The sequence below is a fragment of the Brachyistius frenatus genome, unplaced genomic scaffold (assembly GCF_029030835.1).
Source record: "Brachyistius frenatus isolate BFR_SWC_R1_liver_20210118 unplaced genomic scaffold, ASM2903083v1 Contig_198, whole genome shotgun sequence".
NCBI classification, from domain to species: Eukaryota; Metazoa; Chordata; class Actinopteri; family Embiotocidae; genus Brachyistius; species Brachyistius frenatus.
In genome coordinates, this window is record NW_027210797.1 from 477,794 (window position 1) to 496,283 (window position 18,490).

At 41.5% G+C, this 18,490-nt stretch overlaps 1 protein-coding gene across 6 annotated transcripts in view; it reads left to right on the plus strand.

Moving 5' to 3' along the window:
- The window catches only part of setd5 (SET domain containing 5), a 55,967-nt gene that overhangs the window by 11,767 nt on the left and 25,710 nt on the right, over positions 1 to 18,490 (plus strand). For 5 of the 6 annotated variants that reach the window (XM_069718752.1, XM_069718757.1, XM_069718754.1 and 2 more), the window contains exon 2: positions 13,041 to 13,297. In XM_069718752.1, coding sequence (XP_069574853.1) covers positions 13,227 to 13,297 — 71 coding nt within the window. In that variant the 5' untranslated portion in view covers positions 13,041 to 13,226. Of the gene's footprint in view, positions 1 to 1,310; positions 1,325 to 13,040; positions 13,298 to 18,490 lie in introns of those variants that run through there. The other variant, XM_069718753.1, reaches the window with a different exon arrangement.

Sequence of the window (18,490 nt, forward strand, 5' to 3'; positions counted from 1 at the left end):
TGTTGCAAAAAATATCCAGATCTAGTGATATTATTTTCGGGCCATATTGCTAACCCTAACCCCTGTTGGACACCGCATTAACCAAAAACACCTAAAACCTTGTTCACCTTCATATCAACTGCTCATCGTAGAGGTTCTCAGATCTTTGCATCTCCCAGATATGTAATAGCGGATCATTCCTCTCAATCAACAAATGAGTATATTATTTTTGGTTTAATCTCTTTTATCTAATTTTCAAAATCTGATGATATTTTTTGGGGTCATATTGAATCACAAATATAGAAAAACTTTACTTTTTTTTTGCTGTGGTGACACGTTTGCATTAGAGCCAGATCGATATATATTGTCTGGCCAAGTTGATCAGCCAATATTGATCTATCGCAGATATCAAGGATTGTCTTATATGTTGCCAATAGGTGCCAAAACCTTTTATTTATATATATATATATATATATATATATATACATACATATATATATATATATTTTTTTTTCCAAAGAAAAAGGATGTTTGACAAAAAACTCCAAATTGTTCTATCTGTGTGTTCCTTATCAAATGGTTATTTATAATTATTAAATCCCCCAGTGACATTCTCCGTTTCAGTACTTTCGCGTCAGTGTGTGTGTGGAATATTTTCTTCCTCCCTACTTGCTACCAGTATCGAACCCCGAACGTCCAGAATCAGCCGGCCTCCAGTTTACATCACATCTCATTCCTTTACCCCAAATCTCCAGCCTGTGCAGCCTAAAACTTTGCCGGTTATATTTGTGTGCAGTTGGCCAGTGCCTCAGTCTTACTACGGTTAACTCCAGGAGAGTTTTCGGCTGGCTGGCTGTGGAGCAGCGATGTCTCGTTTCAGGCAGCTCTCTTTTCCCTTGAAATTGTGTTTTGAGGCTGATAGTTGTGCTGCAGTTGTGAGAAATGATTGGTCTCAAGCAGCTGTATATTTAATCACTATATTCTTTTATTCTACCTGTTCCACAGATTTTGGAGATGAAAACAAAACGGTTTTTTTCCCTTTGGAATGGATGAGATGGGTGATGGAAGCCTTGTTTTACTGGTGCAGCTTTTGCTGTGTGGGTGCTTGCACTTCTCATTATTTTAGCTTGTCACTAAGCTTGTCAGGGAGAGAAACACACTGTTATGTCACCACAAGACTGGAAGCTATTGTGAGTCATGTTAGAATATACAAATGAACCACACACACGTATCCAAATACCGGTAGTAAAGGCAACCTTTTTTTTTTTTTTTTTTTTTTTTTACATTCAAACACAACAGTCTCTGTTATCCGATGTAGGTTTTCTATTTGGGACATATTAAGCAGGTTAGTAGTCCGTGTTAACGTGTTTAGTAGAAATCCACGTTGGTGTCCCTTACAGCCTGTCTTGTGTGTGTGTGTGTGTGTGTGTGTGTGTGTCTCGCCGTTTGCATTTTTGTGATTGTAAGTGTTATTGGGTGAATTTGAAATCGGACCTACAATAAGCTATATCCTGTTTGTCTTATAGCCAGGCGCTATTTATTTGCCTATTCTTCATCTCCGATTCCCCCCTCGCTCTAGCTCCAGAGTGCAGCTCGACCCGCGCAGCGCCGGGAAAAACGGCAGATATATTCATATCCCGCCTTGTAGAGCAAGCATGTGTGCGGGGGCAGACTGAGGGGGCTGGTGTAATCTCACTGGACTGTATGTGTAGTGCAGGTTTGGTAAGGCACCAGTGGACGCTACGCCAGCATGGACATGCTGTTCAAACCAAATCGCGCGTGCCCGTATATGTAAAACTCCCAAGTTTTCTCCTTGAAGCTGTACGTGCCAAAGCCATTACGAGTGAACCGCTTTTTGCCAAAGTATTTAATCTCATTAGAACCGTTCTAATGGCTGATCAAAACCTACAAGAACGATCCACACATTTAGGGGAACCTATCTCATGGATTTGCTTCTTCTTCTTCTTCTTTTTTTTTTTTTTTTTTTTTGCTGACTAATTCCTTTTCCTTTTCCGCTTTGTTCATAGTTATCCAAGATGAAATAACTTTTCATAAAATGGTTTGAACCCGTAGACTACGCAGTTAAGGACAAGGAGGAGGGGCCACGCAGTCATTGGCTTGCGGTGTCGTGAAATAAATAAACTCGGTTAAACAGTGCAGGCACTATTCATCGCAGAGGAATGCAGCGTATCCCATGAAAGTGCACAACCTGAGAGCTTTCCAAAAATGTCAAGCGCCTCGTGTGTGTGATGGTGTTCGAGAGAAAATCGACTTCGAAGTTGCATCAAATTTAATCATGGTTAAACTCTGCATGCAGCTGTTAGCGCATCTCCACACCTTCTACTCTTGATTAAATTGTGCGTGAACTCGTCAACGCGTATGAAACGCACATCGCCGAACACAGCAGGACCGCGGCTTTGTAATAATGACGATCACATGTTTGTGCAGCGAAATAACGTCATAAAGACGGGTCAACCACCTGCAGGATAATATTGTGCATTTCCTCAGTTGATTTTTTTTGCAAGCGGTGCGGTTGAATAAATCAATACGCCCCATATCGAAATAAACAGCAGCCCACAGCCTTTCTGATGATACTTCTCGTTTCTCTAAGCAACAGTGTTGTCAACTAGTCTGATGTTAAAATTACAGCTGACTTCTTGCGTTGTCTTCAACATAGGGCTGCCAACATCCGAAATTGTATGGGGAAAAAGAAAAAAAAAAGGAATACTTGATATTTGTGGGCCTACCCGGTAGCAGTAAGTGGCACGTATATCATGTGGGCGTAATGCCAGATTCTCCTGTAAAAAAAAATAATTATTAAATATATCTCTACTGTCAGCGTTCTATAGTGAGATGCATGTGAAAACATCATTTTTTTAAGAGAATTTATTTTCCTTGATATAAAGTCTAACAAAAAAAACAAACAACTGTTGGTATGATCAAATCAAATGATTTGGAAAGCCGAGACTGTTATGTAAAACAACAACAAAAAAAACACACGACTATTGCATGAATGGCTCGCCCTTATAATGACCAGGAAATGAGTTTACAATGGAAGGTTGTGAAACTACTCTGAAAATAGTCATGGGTTCATAGGGTTAGTGCTTCCTCAAGTTAAAATAATTACCTTTTGAAGTAATGCTCAAAACGGCAAAACTAGAGCTTCTTACTCGTTACAATGTCTTGTTTATTTATTTATTTTATATTGGTCAATAGGTGCTGGTCACATTTTGTTTGTTTGTTTGTTTCTGTTGAATTTCTCGTGCAGTGTATTTTAAATAACCAAATATCAAGTTATCAACTGAAAAGTGAAGTCAACCGGACCCATTGATCCGGGACGTGTTTGTGCCGTCGTCCCATCCAAACGTGGCTGTTGCTCGACATTTTCTGTTACGGGGGATCTGTTGCCATGCCAACGCATTGCATATTATTTACACGCATTCTTCCCGACGTAGAAAATATCCTGAAACGGCATTTTGACCTCGCGACGCTTAAGGTCAGCAGTGCACTGGGAACCGAATGGTGTGTTCCCCAGACACTTTGGTCAGGCTGTCTGAAGCCTGTGCGTGGATCCACAGTGCGGCCGTCTTGGTTGCAGAAGTTCCCCAAATATCTGTCCCGTGTGGCGGAACATTTTCATTGGTTGCACTGGCGTGCCTGAAGGGCAGCCATGTTTGGTGGGTGTGCAGGGAAGCGTTACGTTGGGGTCGGGTTGTCCGTCCGTGCGGACAAACATTCAACTGTCCGTCCGTCCGTCCGTCCGCCCATCGCACAGCCTCGCGAACACGGCATCGAGAGCACCTCGAGGGAATTCTTCAAATTTGGCAGAAAAGTTGACCTGATCCTAAGGATGACACGATTACATTTTACGCGTTTTAAAAGGCCAAGGTCACTGTGACCCCCAGATTGCCCCCCCCCCCTCCGAACTCCTGAAGAGAATTTCTTTAAATTTGTCGGATGGAAGGTGGTTGTGAAGCATCCTCGTTTTAGAATATATTTTTTTTGTATTATTTGTCAGAGGTCGAGGTCATTGCGTCGTTCGGTCTATCCCATTCTCATGAATGTGTCGTCTCAGAAATGCTTCGAGGGAATTGAATTCGAATTTGTCCCAAATGTTCAAATTGGACTCTGTAAGGATGCATTCATTTCCTTTTGGTGGTCAGGGTCAGTGTAACCTCTTGTGAACACGATGCCAGCAACAGAACGGGAGGTCGTGTCCAAATTTCATTTGGTCGGACGCTGAATTGGCGACACCAAATCTAAGACGTCCATCTTGAAACTGTTGTGATTTTATAGCGTGTGCGCTGTTGGTTTGAGGATGCCGGCGCGGCATTCGCGCTTTTAGCCCCTTTGCAGCAACGTTCACATTTAAAGCGTTGGCTAAAGTCACGGCTACCATTTTGTGTTGTGGAATCTGCTTCATTTATGTCCATGTGAACACCATTAGGATTCCTAAAAAAAAAAAAAAATTTTTTTTTTTAAAAAGGGTCTTCACTAAAATGATTACGCGAGTCAGGACAAACGTGGATGGAAACGGCAACTCGGCTGGTTGGCGTTCCAGTAGTTTTTTTTAACGTCGAGGTTTAAATGCGCTCATCTACCTGATCCTGAAGGAAACGCAACGGGAGATACGAGAAAGGAAATAAGAAAGAGACCTCAACTTCGGACAACGGACGGGTGAACGCTCTCGTTTTTAGCTGAAATGCAACGAATCGCTGAATCGGACTCTGAACATGGAAACAATCGACTTGTGTCTGTTTCCTCGTTACTCGATCGTCTTAAGCTGAAAGCGCAGGCGCCGTGACGCCCGTCAACTGCTGCCCCACAACGCTGATCACACACACACACACACACACACACACACACACACACACACACACACACACACACACACACACACACACACACACACACACACAGAGCATGAAAAACAAAAAAACAACATGATGGATAAGTTGCCGGTCGTCCTGGTAACCACGGCATCGTGGGTCGTACGGCCCCCGGGTATTTCTCGAGCCTGACAACGAATCTCTCCTCGTCCATCGAGGGACTGCAACAAACAGGCGAGGACGTCGAGCAGCGAAGATGATCCGCTACGGGGAGGCGCGAAGTCCCACCCCCAAAAAAAAACAAATATTGCCTATTTTGCTCGGGTTTGAGTTTTCTCAGGCGTGCAGCGGTTTAGATTAAAAAAAAAAGGAGAAAAAAAAGACATTAGGAGCGGCTTTTTTCCCCCCGCCGCGGCGCCGCCGCGCCTTGTACGTTTTGGCCTCCACGCCGCTCGTCCCCAATGGAAACGTGTCGGAATCATTGGAACGAGGTCGCATGCAGGTGTAAATTAAGGTTGTGTTTTTAATGCGATTCATCACGCAAACCTGCGAGCGGTCCGGCGTTTCCCGTTCACACCCTTCGCTCGGGCGCGGCCCCGCCCAGGTTAAATTGACAGCCGTCCAGGTGTATCACGCGACCCATTTTCCATAAAAAAAAAATGTTTTATTTATGAATCTGCTTGACATCATTTCCATAAAGGTTGAAAACACGAGCAGTTTGTCGAGACATGCGGAAAGTCCGTCGCATACCGGCCGGGAGATGCAGAGTTGGAAGTTCCTGTGTCTGTGTATGAAGGCAGCCGACAGCTAAACACGGTCAACTAAAGCATACCAACATGGGTTGACAATTAAAACTAACCATTAACCAGCTGATAGTTCATTAATTAATTATGAAACTCTGTTTCATATCACTCCAGGGCCGGGCCGGATCAATCATTCGGTGATGCTGCTCGAGAATGTTAATTTATATACATCCTTATATACGTGTTATGTTATTTTTTTCTCTTAAACCCCCCCCCCCCCCCCCAAAAGAACCAATAAGAGTGGGATTGGTGTGTCGAATCAATAAGCATTAACATCTTAACAATATCTATATCGATCAACTTATGGGAAACGCTGCAGTCCTCCACTAGAGACTGTATAGTGGCTGATAATGACGAATGATGGTTGTTGTTCTTGAAGTTCTTCAAACTTCACTCGGTAGGCGGATGTCATGAATATTAGCGAGATACTGAGTTTACAGTGACTTTTGTGTTTTAAACATTCACGCTGCTTTCGTAAAAACAATAATTTGTCATATTTAAAAAAAACAAAACAAGTATTTTAAAAAGAACTTAAAAGACTTATCGATTTAAAAACCCGGCGTGATAAGAGTATGGATAAGATAGATTAGGTTAGGTAGTTACTTTATTAATCCCCGAGGGGAATTTTTTCCCGCTACAGCAGCATACAAAAAATATATAATATATAATTAAGATATAAATAATATGAAATTATATTTTCAGAGTTAAGTGACGTTTAACTTGCGTTACCCGTCGCTAAGTAGCTAATGTCAACATTGCTGGCTGAAGATTCATTTAACCTGGCCGCGGCTCTCCTTCAGCCTCGGATCCTCCACGACGCCTGAGGGGGGTGTGTGTGTGTGTGTGTGTGTGTGTGAACGCTCTCCATGTCGTCCATTCGACGAAAGGAGCGTCTCTCGCGACATGGCTGAGCACGTCTTCACCTGCGTTGGCAGCGAGCCGTTCTCCAGCGAGCGACGCGGCAATACCGCAAAGGCAATTTTGAATGGGCACTGAATTGTTGGCTTTTAATTTCATGACTTTTCTGGAGCAATGACAGCTTTTGTAACGTTGCGTCAAGGGTACCGATTGATCCGTCCACGACCGTATTGTCTCCGCTGGTCGTCCTCCGTCTAATAGGTTTACGGGAAGTTCCTCAAACCTTAAAAGTCTTCGGTCTGCATTACGATTGGATCCCATCAAATGGTTGACAAACTTCAGCCGTTACTTGTAAACCAGTGAAATGCGGTGGCTGTATTTTTCAGCTTTTGTTAATGTTGTTGTTTTTCCTGTACACTGGTAGTAAACAAAAACTTAATGCATCTTTTGAGAGGAGTATTTAAAGGGATGGACACTGGGTTACTTATTACTCCCAATTTCCAGATTTTATTCTAAGCTGAAAGAGCAAAGCAGATGAGTACGTTTCGATAAGAATGCAGAATCGGGTGTTTTGTTGTTGTTGTTGTTTTTTTTAGATAAATGCGGTGTCTTAATCTCGAGAGACCCACGAAGGTCATCGAGCCGGTGATGGAAGTTTCCTGAATGACGAGCTGTGTGGTGCATCCCCCCCCTCCCCCCAACCCCACCCCCCCTCCTTCCTCAAATGCTTCAGGGTCTGAACCTGCCACGTGAGCTTAATAGTAAATAAAATGGCCTCGTGTACAGTCTCAACCTCAGCGAGCGCACTCGTCCGTGTCTTTTCGGGGGAGCGTTCGAGTGCAGATTCTTGGCGGCTACGGTGACGTTTATCGGTACCTGCAGCACGCGCGTTTCTGCGACCGTCTGTACGGTCGACATTTCACGCGCGGGCTCGCGGCGACGAAACTTGCAATACTTTTTACTTTCACTTTAACGTGTCTTGCTCCGTTTGCATGTTACCGTGCTGCGATCCTTTTTTTTTTTTTTTTTTTTTTTTTTATTTAAAGAGACAAACTGAAATTGAATTTAATGAACTGAATTTGAATTGTGGGAATTAAATGTAGGTGGTGGTGGGGGGGGGGGGGGGGTTGCTTTTGGTTTTTAAATGACATTACACCTTCCGCCCCTCTCTTGTCAAGTCTTTTGTCCCAAACAGACGCGGCAGTGGTCGGTCGTGTGCCAGTCGCTATGAGGCTGTGATAAAAACGTCCTGGGTTTAAATATACTAAATGTTCAGTCTCCTTGCTGGTTGTTCCGCCGTGTACAGAATAATTACGCTGTCAACATCATTGTTAATTCGGTGGTCGCTTTGTCCGTGTGTGTGTGTGTGTGTGTGTAAAAGTTGTATTTTAAAAGTTTATAGTTTGTATTTGTCCATATCGTAGCACAGTATTAATAATTCTTTGTTCGCCCTTGAAATTTAACAATTTTATGATGCCCCAAAAGAATATGTTTTTGAATAATTAAACTGATGTAATAAACGATGCGGTGACGAGGCTTGAAGTAAAGAGTCCCTCCAAGAATTATTCACGCAAATACAGGCAGTCCCCACAGTATTTGCTGGGGGATAGCAATTTTGCAAAATTTCTGAGAACAGAAGCCTTCGATTACATTTTAGTGTGTTGGTAGTTGTTCAAAAATGACGTACTAAAAAAAACAAACTTATTTATACTGAAAATTACATCGCTTTTTTGTTTTTAGAAAATCCACGGCAAAATCAGGCCTTTTTGATCCAACAATGACAACGACAAAAAAACTGCAATATTCCCGAGGCACCGACCATCAGTAGGCTACGAGGATCGTTTGTACTTCTCACTATCACAGACTGTGAACAGTATAAACAGTGGAGAGCAACCTACTAAACAGCCAAGAGTTTTGTTCTGTAGTTTGGCTAACTCGGTCTCAGTCATTAGTCTCTAACAGGCATATATATATATATATATATATATTGGAAAACCATCTGAGCTGATTAATATATCGGCTCTTTCAGTTTGAAAAGTGCAGTAGTTTGAAATCAAAATTGAAAATGTAAACACTTTGGTACGCTCTTGCTCCATATCACACTCTGAAGACTGTAGTAAAAAAAAAAAAAAATCCAAAAGTTGTACGCTTGGATTAGTCAATATTGCCATTTTTTGGGGGCCATCGCGCGGCGTTGCGTAACTGCAATTTTAACGTCCGTCATCTCGAGCAAAATCATTGCATGGCGAGCAGTGTACGTGACGTGCTATTAACGCTGCGACGTTTGTTCTGTTGGGGGAATTTCTCAGGACATGATATCGTGTGTAATGTTTGCACTTACAATTTTGGAAATATTGCAGGAGGTAACACAGTTTTGGACAGAGCCCAGAGTTTTCACCAGCACCTTCCCGCGTGCCAAAATGATGCAATATGTAAATGAGGACGTTTAGACGTTGCTTTCATGTGGGCCTAATTTCATCTATTATGATTCAGCCTAAACTCCATGGGGTGGGCCATGAATACTTGAGCCTCTGTGAATCATTTCATATTGTGAATACATGTATCTTTTTTTTTAATTTTTTTAAAAATTTTGTTTGTAAAGCTCTCCCCAGATGAGACAACACATTTTGTCTGATTTGTTCCTTTGAACTAGCCTGGTGTTCCCTGCGTGAATAGATAGGCTGTGGCCACGCTCCACTGGCAAGTCCCCAAATTGTAAACAACAGAGGCCACCCTCCCCCCATCAAAGGTGAAAAGAGTGGAGTTAAATGACATAAATATCAAACAAAATTTGAAATAAAATTGCAGGCATTGTTTTTCCTCTGGCTCCAATATTCCTCAATATTTTTCCAGCATTGCTACAGCTTTATCCGGCCTATCTATTCAGCTGTACCACCGCTGCCATTGTTGGACTATTATTTAGAAACTTACACTTGACTTCAAGGTCAGCAGTAGTGGTTCTTTTTTTTTCTTTCTTTTTTTTTTTTTTTAACAATAAATGCATACAGGGGAAACAGCTCAAGGTTTAGGTGTGCTTCTGCTTGAAGAGAGAGAGAGAGACATGTTGTCCACCTGACATTCATCCAAATAAAGCTTATTTAATTGAATTGAACTTGGAGAGAGAGCAACAATCACCTCCTCCTAACAGCACAAGGCCTCAGGACAGCCCGTACACAATCTGTCCCAACTGGTTTATAACTAAAGGAAACGAAAATGACTAGCTATTGGACATCTACCACCAAAAACAAACAAAAAAAAGATGTCAGTGCTATTTAGTTTTAAACAGCTTGCGGCAGCAGACTATCCGAGCACTGTAACTGATCAGAGAAAACAGAGAAGTATGTTAACCATGCACAAACTCTTGCGACCATCCCCTGGCTGACCAGGCGGTGTAAGCTCTGGCAACAGAGAAGAGGAGGAGACAGAGCAATGTTTCCTGCTACACTGCAGCACATATTATGAAGACACTACAACAAAGGTCTTCACAAAAATCACAGCCAAACTCCAAAAACATGGATTCACTCTCCGGCCAGACGAGAAAGCAACGAGGAAATAGTGTCGGCTTCATGGCTTCATGGAAGCAGCGACATGTTTCAGCGCATGTCGCAGCCTGAGAGACAACCAACAGCCGGTAGTTTGTCTCGTCACGGCTCACACTCTGAATTCAAATTTGATATCCACGGTTATGTATCGACTTTTTAGGAATTTTGTTCAAATATTGTTAATAGTTTCATTTGATTTGATCTTTTTATTTTTCTTTGTTTGTTATTGTGTTGTCCTTATTGCTTTGGTAAAAGAGAGAGAGAGAGAGAGGTTCATTTTGTGTGTGTGTGTGTGTGTGTGTGTGTGTGTGTGTGTGTGTGTGTGTGTGTGTGTGTGTGTGTGTGTGTGTGTGTGTGTGTGTGTGTGTGTGTGTGTGTGTGTGTGTTCCTCCCCTTTGGATTTCTCTCCAAAATGGCCTCTGTTCTAGTGAAGTGAAAAGACTTTGTTGAGCCTGCTAGTAATTTGAGCCTGGTATTGATGGCCAGAGGAACGAACAAGGAAGGGTGGGAGGAGGTGGTGGGGGGGAGGAGGAGGAGGAGGATCAGGAGGAGGAGGAGGAGGGAGCGAGGTAAAGAAAGGCTTTCCTTCTTCGTATGGAATTTACCTCCTCAGTTCACTGTCTGGTTCTTTTGGAAGAGGCCCAAATAGTGACTCCCTTTGTGAGTTAGGTAAGAGCGAGGTGGCTATTTTTGTGAGACAGAACATCCACAGAGATACTCGGCAGCCACTGTTTTTTTTTTTTTGAAAAGGCTCTGAATGAGGCACCCCAGGGTCCCACTCAATGCAATAATGTTAAAAACCTAAGTTTACCATTCACGTATCCTTTGCTCTTCTCTACAAATATGAATTTGGCGAGTCTTGCTTAAAAAAGGAACCGTTGTTGAACAACCAAAGATCTTAGTTCTTGTTGTTAATCAAAATCTACAATCCAGTTTTAATGTCTCTGTTCTTTAGCTGCGTGTCTCAGTTATGTTCGGCATTTACGTTTTTTTTGTGCTACCTATCTGTGTGTATCCAGCTGGATGGGGTTGAAATTCTCTGTTTGACAGTGAGCACAGTTGAACTGACCTTGACATTACTGGAAGTCCCCATACTTGCTGCGGTTGCCTTGGTGCTGGAGCGAGAGGGCACCAGTCACTGTAGCCAGGACACCACGACAGAAATGTCATGCATCCTGATGGCTCTCTACTAGTTTTTAAATGTCAGGGTTATTTTATTTTTTTGGGGGGGAGGGATGTGAAAGAGAGGCTCTTTTACTTACTCGTATTGCCCTGATCAGTCTGGGGATTGTGAGGTAATTTATTTGCACATGTTTGCCCAGGGGATGACCTTGCTGTAAGCCAAATCCTCTCTCTCTCTGCTTGCGTGTGCGCGTGTGTGAGTGTGAGAACAGAAAGGCCTGTTCCTTGTCTTTCCGCAGCCGTGGCTGCTGCTGCCTCTAATTCAGCTTCTGCCTGGGCGAGGAAGGGAGGACAGGAAGAGAGAGTGAGAGAGACCAGCCTAGTGTAGGTCAGTGTTTCAGCAGAATGTGGTCACATGATGAGGGTTGGGCCTCATGTTGGATGACTCACCCCTCCAGGCGTCTGGAAGGAAAGCGCCTCCTATTGTTTCTAGTTATTAATGCACCCAAACAGGAGTGTAGGCAGAGCTGTAAAAGCCCCTGATTGTTTTTGAGCTCTTTGCTTCTCTCTCTCTCTCTCTCTCTCTCTCTCTCTCTCTCTCTCTCTCTCTCTCTCTCTCTCTCTCTCTCTCTCTCTCTCTCTCTCTCTCTCTCTCTCTCCCTCCCCCCCCTGCTGTGCTTGAAGCCTCTGTGTGGATGAGAGAAAAGCCTATCACACCATGTCCATATCGAGTTTTCATCTTTGACAAAGGCTTGCTGCTGCTTCATTAAAGCCTTTATTGTTACCATGAGTCAGCAGTTTGTGGTTCTTCATTAAGGTGTGAGGATGGGTTACCTGTATTGTTGGAGCTATATGGCTGACAACCTCACTGTTCAACTGAGGCAGTTATTGGGACCTCTGGTCATAGAGATCTGTTTAGGTGGAGGGGTGGGGGGGTATTTTTTGGGGCTTATTCTGTTAGTCAGTGGAACTGCATCCATCACAAAGTGGTTGTAGGCTTGATGTAATGTCTTGTGTATTAAAACGGCTGGATGAAACTATTTCCTATTTCCTATTTCCACCAGTAGTTCCACATCGTTTTCCAGTGTTGACTGACACTCATTTAATGACATCCTCTTGTTGCACCTCCTTTATCTGCAATGGTTTGATGGCACATTAGTAAAGACATTAACGCCACCTTCTTGCATTTAGTTATTGGTGCATGTCATTGTTGCTAATTTCTTTGCATATTTTAGTAATAGGCATTGTATGATTATGTCGTATCTTCCCTGTGCAATTATTGTTATTATTATTATTTTTTTACAAAGGCTAAAAGGCAACCAGAAATGCAATATTTATTCATGTTCAAATGTTCACTTACAAAAGGAAGCACTATACACTACACTGTAATAGTGGCATAAAATGAACAAAAGATGACAATGAAATGAAAAATGTAATAATTAAATCTGAAGTATATGCATGACAATTAATCATAAATTGAAATTCAATGATGGTGAAAGCCCGACTCGCAAACGGTGCTCTTAAATGATTTATCCGGTTCGCACATATCTGTTTTTAGGGGGAAATACGAGTGAAATAACTTCTGGCACTGTTGAGCCCACGCCAAGCTTTTTGCATAACCAACAATACAGTGGTTAAGTAATGTTTTAATATACATATATATATATATATATATATATATATATATATATATATATATATATATATATATATATATTTTTTTTTTTAGATGAATCCAGAGTGAATTCGTGGCACGACTAAAGATGCAAATCAGCAAAGCGCAGGGTTTCTTTACCGTCGTGTTTCATGACACACTGAATAATGTAACGGATTGGATTGGTCTATGTCCTGGCTACGTGTCCGTGTATAACCGATGGGTCTCTTTGTCTTCTGCCCTCTCCTCTCAGGTCCCCCATGACCGTGAGCCGTGGGCTACGGCTCGGCGGCGCCCCACCTCTGGAGTGGACTGTTGCTGTCGTTGGAACCCTGTGATTCCTCTCATCCCGTCTCCTCCTCCCCCCCCAACCCGTCCTGTCCCTCCCCTCCCCTCCCCCCTCCTTCCCCGCCTCCCCCGCGTCGCTGTGGTAGACGTCATGAGCATAGTAATCGCGCTTGGAGTCACCACACCTGAAACGTCTTACTCAGATATGGCTGCTGGATCAGAGTAAGTAGTCGGTCTCGGCGTGGTGAAACTGAACCTGGTGTTCAGTATTGGCGTTTTGCCAATCAGTCGCACCCGTTTAGGGTTGGACCATTTCTAACTCTCTTGCTTGTACCCTATATGTGAAGTGTTTCTCCTATATGCTGCAGATATATATATATATATATATACATATACATATATATATGACATTGATTCTGGAACCTTGAATCAACCAATATCTTTCGACCTTCACCCTAGATATGTTTAATTGCGTATTCCTGTCAAGTTTGCTAAAACATTGCTGTGCGATGGTCACATGAAGCTGCAGAACAACTTTCCCTTCGACAAATGATAATCCTAAACTGTAATGACCTTTGTATGCAAAATAATAACTTTAGTTCCTAAAGAGATTAGACAGAGATGTCTCCTTTTCTTAAAAAGGATATATATATATATATATTTATTTATTTTTTAAGAAAAGGAGACATCTCTGTCTAATCTCTTTAGGAACTAAAGTTATTATTTAAAAAAAAAAAAATATATATATATATATATATATACGTGTGTGTGTGTATATATATACACATATATATTTATTTTTTTAAGAAAAGGAGACGTACAGTTTAGGATTATCATTCGTCGAAGGGAAAGTTGTTCTGCAGCTTCATGTGACCATCGCACAGCAATGTTTTAGCAAACTTGACTGGAATACGCAATTAAACATATCTAGGGTGAAGGTCGAAAGATATTGGTTGATTCAAGGTTCCAGAATCAATGCCATGAACTGACAAAATACTTCTATTCCTACCCTAGGACTGTAGACAAGCAACATCATCATTTTCATCAAAACAAGCCGTCCGTGGAGCTGAACGGCACATTGGTTTCTGTAGAAGGCTGTGAGACGGGTGCCCAGTGTAACAGAACAAAGAGATACTACAAAGTTATGCAAAAGCATAGATTCCTAACTTTGGTCTTGTCCTATAATCAACAAGAGACCATTGATGTGTGAAGTGATGCAAGTTCATTTTGGAAAAAGGATACTTGAGAATAAAGAACGAGGGGAATGAATGACTGCTGTCTAACCACCAGCTAACTTGGTGGTGGATAAATCATTGCTTGTCAAATTGCATTTCATTTTATTGCAGATTTTGCTGTGTACGGATAGTTGTTCATGTACATTTTTGGTTCAACAAATGTCACCAATTGTTGTAAAGATGATACTATTACCAATTGAATAAATGCTTCTTTTTTTTTTTTTTTTTTTTTTTTTTTTTCCTAAATCCTGAGCAAACTTTTATGTTAGCTAGACAGGTGGTTCCCCTGCTCATTACTGGGCACAAATGTCCTCTACGAGATTGGAACAAAAAGTTCCAAGACTGCTCCTGCTGCTCGTGAACATGTGCATCGCAATTACATGCAGGGAGCAGGAGGAAGCAATAACTTTTACAACCCCGTTTCCGAAAAAGTTTGGGACGCTGTGTAAAATGTAAACAATAACTAAATCCAATGATTTGCAAATCTCATAAACCCACATTTAATTGAGAAAAGACCAAAGACAAGATACCAAGTGTTGAAATGGAAATTTTGTTTGTTTGTTTGGTGTCAAATATATACTTATTTTGAATTTGATGCCAGCAACAAACAAAAAAAAACCCTCCAAAAACTTGGGACAGCGGCATGTTTACCGCTGTTTTGCGTCACCTCTTCTTTTTACAACACTGTAAATGTCTGGGAACGGAGGAGTTTTGGAAGTGAAAAGTTGCCTCGTTATGGCGCGAGATATAATTTTAGCTGCTCAAAAGTTCAGGCTCTCCTCTTGTCATATTATTTATTTTAATAATGTGCCACATTTTTTTTTTTAATTGGAGACAGATTTGGACTGCAGGCAGGCCGGTTTAGCACCCGGACTCTTTTACTTACCATGCAGTTTAAGTACATGCAGAATGTGGTTTGGCGTTGTTTTGCTGAAATAAGCGAGGCCTCCCCTGAAAGACACGTTGTCTGGATGGCAGCACATGTTGCTCCAAAACCTGTATACAAACCTGTATATAAACCTGTATACAAACCTGTATATAAAGCTGTATACAAACTTGTATATAAACCTGTATATATCGTTCAGCATTCACGGTTCCTTCCCAGATGTGCATGCTACCCCATGCCATGTGCACTAATGCATCCCTGTACCATCACAGATGCTTGCGTTTGAACTGATAACAAGTTGGGTCTTCTCTCTCCTCTTTAGCCCGGAGCATGCAGCATTCAGGATTCCCAAAAAGAGTCTTTCAATTTTGATTTGTCAGACCACGGGACAGTTTTTTCTCTTGACCTCATTCCATTAAATGAGCTGGAACTCAGAGAAGGCGACGGTGTTTCTGGGTCATGTTTACATTACATTACACTACATTACATTTCATTTAGCTGACGCTTTTATCCAAAGCGACTTACAATAAGTGCATTTCAACCATGAGGGTACAAAACCCAGAACAACATGAATCAAGTAAATACAACTTCTTCAAGAAAGCCAAACTACAAAGTGCTATCCGTGAGTGCCATTTTAAGCGCTACTAAAGTTCTACTGTTCAAGGTCAAGCCTGAAGAGGTGTGTTTTTAGTTTGGGGCGGAAGATGTACAGAGTTTCCGCTGTCCTGATGTCGGTGGGGAGCTCATTCCACCATTTAGGAGCCGGGACAGCAAACAGTCGTGATTTTGTAGAGTGTTGTATGGTTATATGGTTTCTTCTTTGCATGGTGGCGTTTTAACCAGCATTTGTAGATGCAGCGATGAACTGTGTTCGCAGACAATGGTTTTCAGAAGTGTTTCTTAGCCCAGACAATGTTTTCCACTGCAGATGTGTGTCCGTTTTTAATGCAGCGCTGCCTGAGGGCCCGAAGATCACGGCCATCCAATATTGGTTTTCTTCCTTATCCCTTGTGTGCAGAGATTTCTCCAGATTCTCTGAATCTTTTAATGATGTTATGTACCGTATATGACGAAACCCCCAAATTCTTTGCAATTTTACGTTGAGGAAGATTATTTTTTAAACTTTTGCAGTATTTTCCCACAGACTTTCAGAGTGATGAACCTCTCCCCGTCTTCATCGCTGATAGACTCTGCCTCTCGTAAATGCTCTTTTTATACTCGATAATGTTACTGATCTGTTGCCAATTAACCTAATTAGTTGTGAGATTTTCAGCCAGGTATTTTTATTTTTATTTTTTTTTATCTTTACATAACTTTTCCGGTCTTTTGTGGCCCCTGCCCCAACTTTTTTGAGTTGTTGCTGGCATCAAATTCAAAAAGAGCATATATTTGACATCAAACCATAGAATTTATCCGTTTCAACACTTGATATGTTGTCTTTGGTCTAATTTCAATTAAATATGGGTTAATGACATTTGCAAATCATTGCATTTGGTTTTTATTTACATTTTACACAGCATCCCGACTTCTTTGGAATTTTTGAGAGCACTAGTCCAGCGCATCGGCGATTTCTCTATGCACCTGAAACTTGAAGAGAGAGAGAGTGTAGATAAAAGTTTGTCAAATTTTGGGGAAACGGAGAAGTTGCAGAAAGCCCCAGCCGTAGAGTAAGGCTATTTCTTAGATGCCTCATAATATCATAGTTGTACTCGACATTGACACTCTGACCCTGGAGGCCAAATTCACAGTGCACAGCCCCATTGAATGCCAAAGAAAACCCAACTGGTTGTGATCCTGACCTAATGTGCCTTTTTCCGTCTTCGACAGTGATGTGAATGTCTCTGAAAACACTTCGCCCGGCTCATTATTTCATTACCATAGGCTTTTTGAAGCATTTTAAGGGTCTCCGTTGCCAATTTCCCGAGTTTGACACAAAATTTCATGTGCGCTGTCTGCTCCACGTCCGTGGATAAATCTGCAATTGGCCGGATCACAGAAGTGGGAACAAAATGTGTGTAACTCAGGTGCTGATGTCGATTTAAGTGACAGAAAACTTTACAAAATATAGTACTTTGGTCTGCGACAGATTTTTTTTTTTTTTTTTTTTTTTTTTTTTTTAATACCCACTAAACTTCCACACAACAGACACAAGTTCCTCTCTTGGGTAAAAATTCTTGTGATGCATCTCTATTCCTACTCGATGTCATTTTTCTGCTCTTGAATCTATCGTAGTGATAGAGCCTCCCCCAGCGGTTAACAGTATATTATGCAACCTCGCTGGCTAACTAGTGTACCCAGGATGTCGTTTGGCTGTTGAATTGTAAATTTACAATTAATTTGCTGGAAATTGTTTTGTGTGTCACAAATTGTTGCGTGCCAGGGTCTTATTTCCCAGTTAAACAGGGTTTTGGGTTATTGAAGGCTGTGAAGTTATAATTGCCAGTAAGAAGGATACACAGTTAATAGGGGTCCCCTCTTGGTTCAGTCAGCACATCATTTCGTAAAATGGCGGTTACCTCGATGTGACTTCAGTTCTGAATAGAGTTTGCTGTCTAATGTAAAGTTACAAAAATGATTGAAACGCTGCACTGGTATGGCGATATATGAAATATTGATGTCGCGTGCAAAAAAAAAAAAAAAATCCAGTAGACAGGAGTTCACTCATTATTAAATGTTTCACATAATGTGTTCTTGCTGGGAGTTTGTTAACCACCTATGTGATTGTCCAATCGCTCATGGCGCTTGTCCCCGTGAATGCTGTTTTATTACAACATATCCAGATCTTTGCATAGTTGGTTGGTGGAAAAACAAATATAATCAGACCAAAAAAAATATGAATAGACAAAAGTATGGAAGTAAGTAGTTGAAAATTTGTTTTCCTCTTACAGGTTGGTGTCACAAATTTTTTTTTGTGTTATATGAGGACGTTCCAGTTAATGGAAAAACAAGCTGAAGTTATCCCTTAAGAAAATGTGTGCAATTTATTATTGTTAAAATTGGCTTCAATCTACCACTGCATTACTATTACAGTGTTACAACTCTGGCCATAATCAGCACGAAATATGTATGTAGTGTTGCTCAATTCTCTACTTCATTTACATTTCTCTGCAACTGCAGCCCTCTTTTAATATCTTGTCAGTAGTTTTCAGTCTTTTCCACAGTCTGCTGGAGGCTTTCAAAAATATGGGAAGTGCAGTTCCATCCAAGACTAAACTTTAGACAGAAATTAAGGAAATTTAGTCTGTGATCCTTCAGTCGGGCTGGTTGCACATGCACTCAAAATCATCTAAAAAT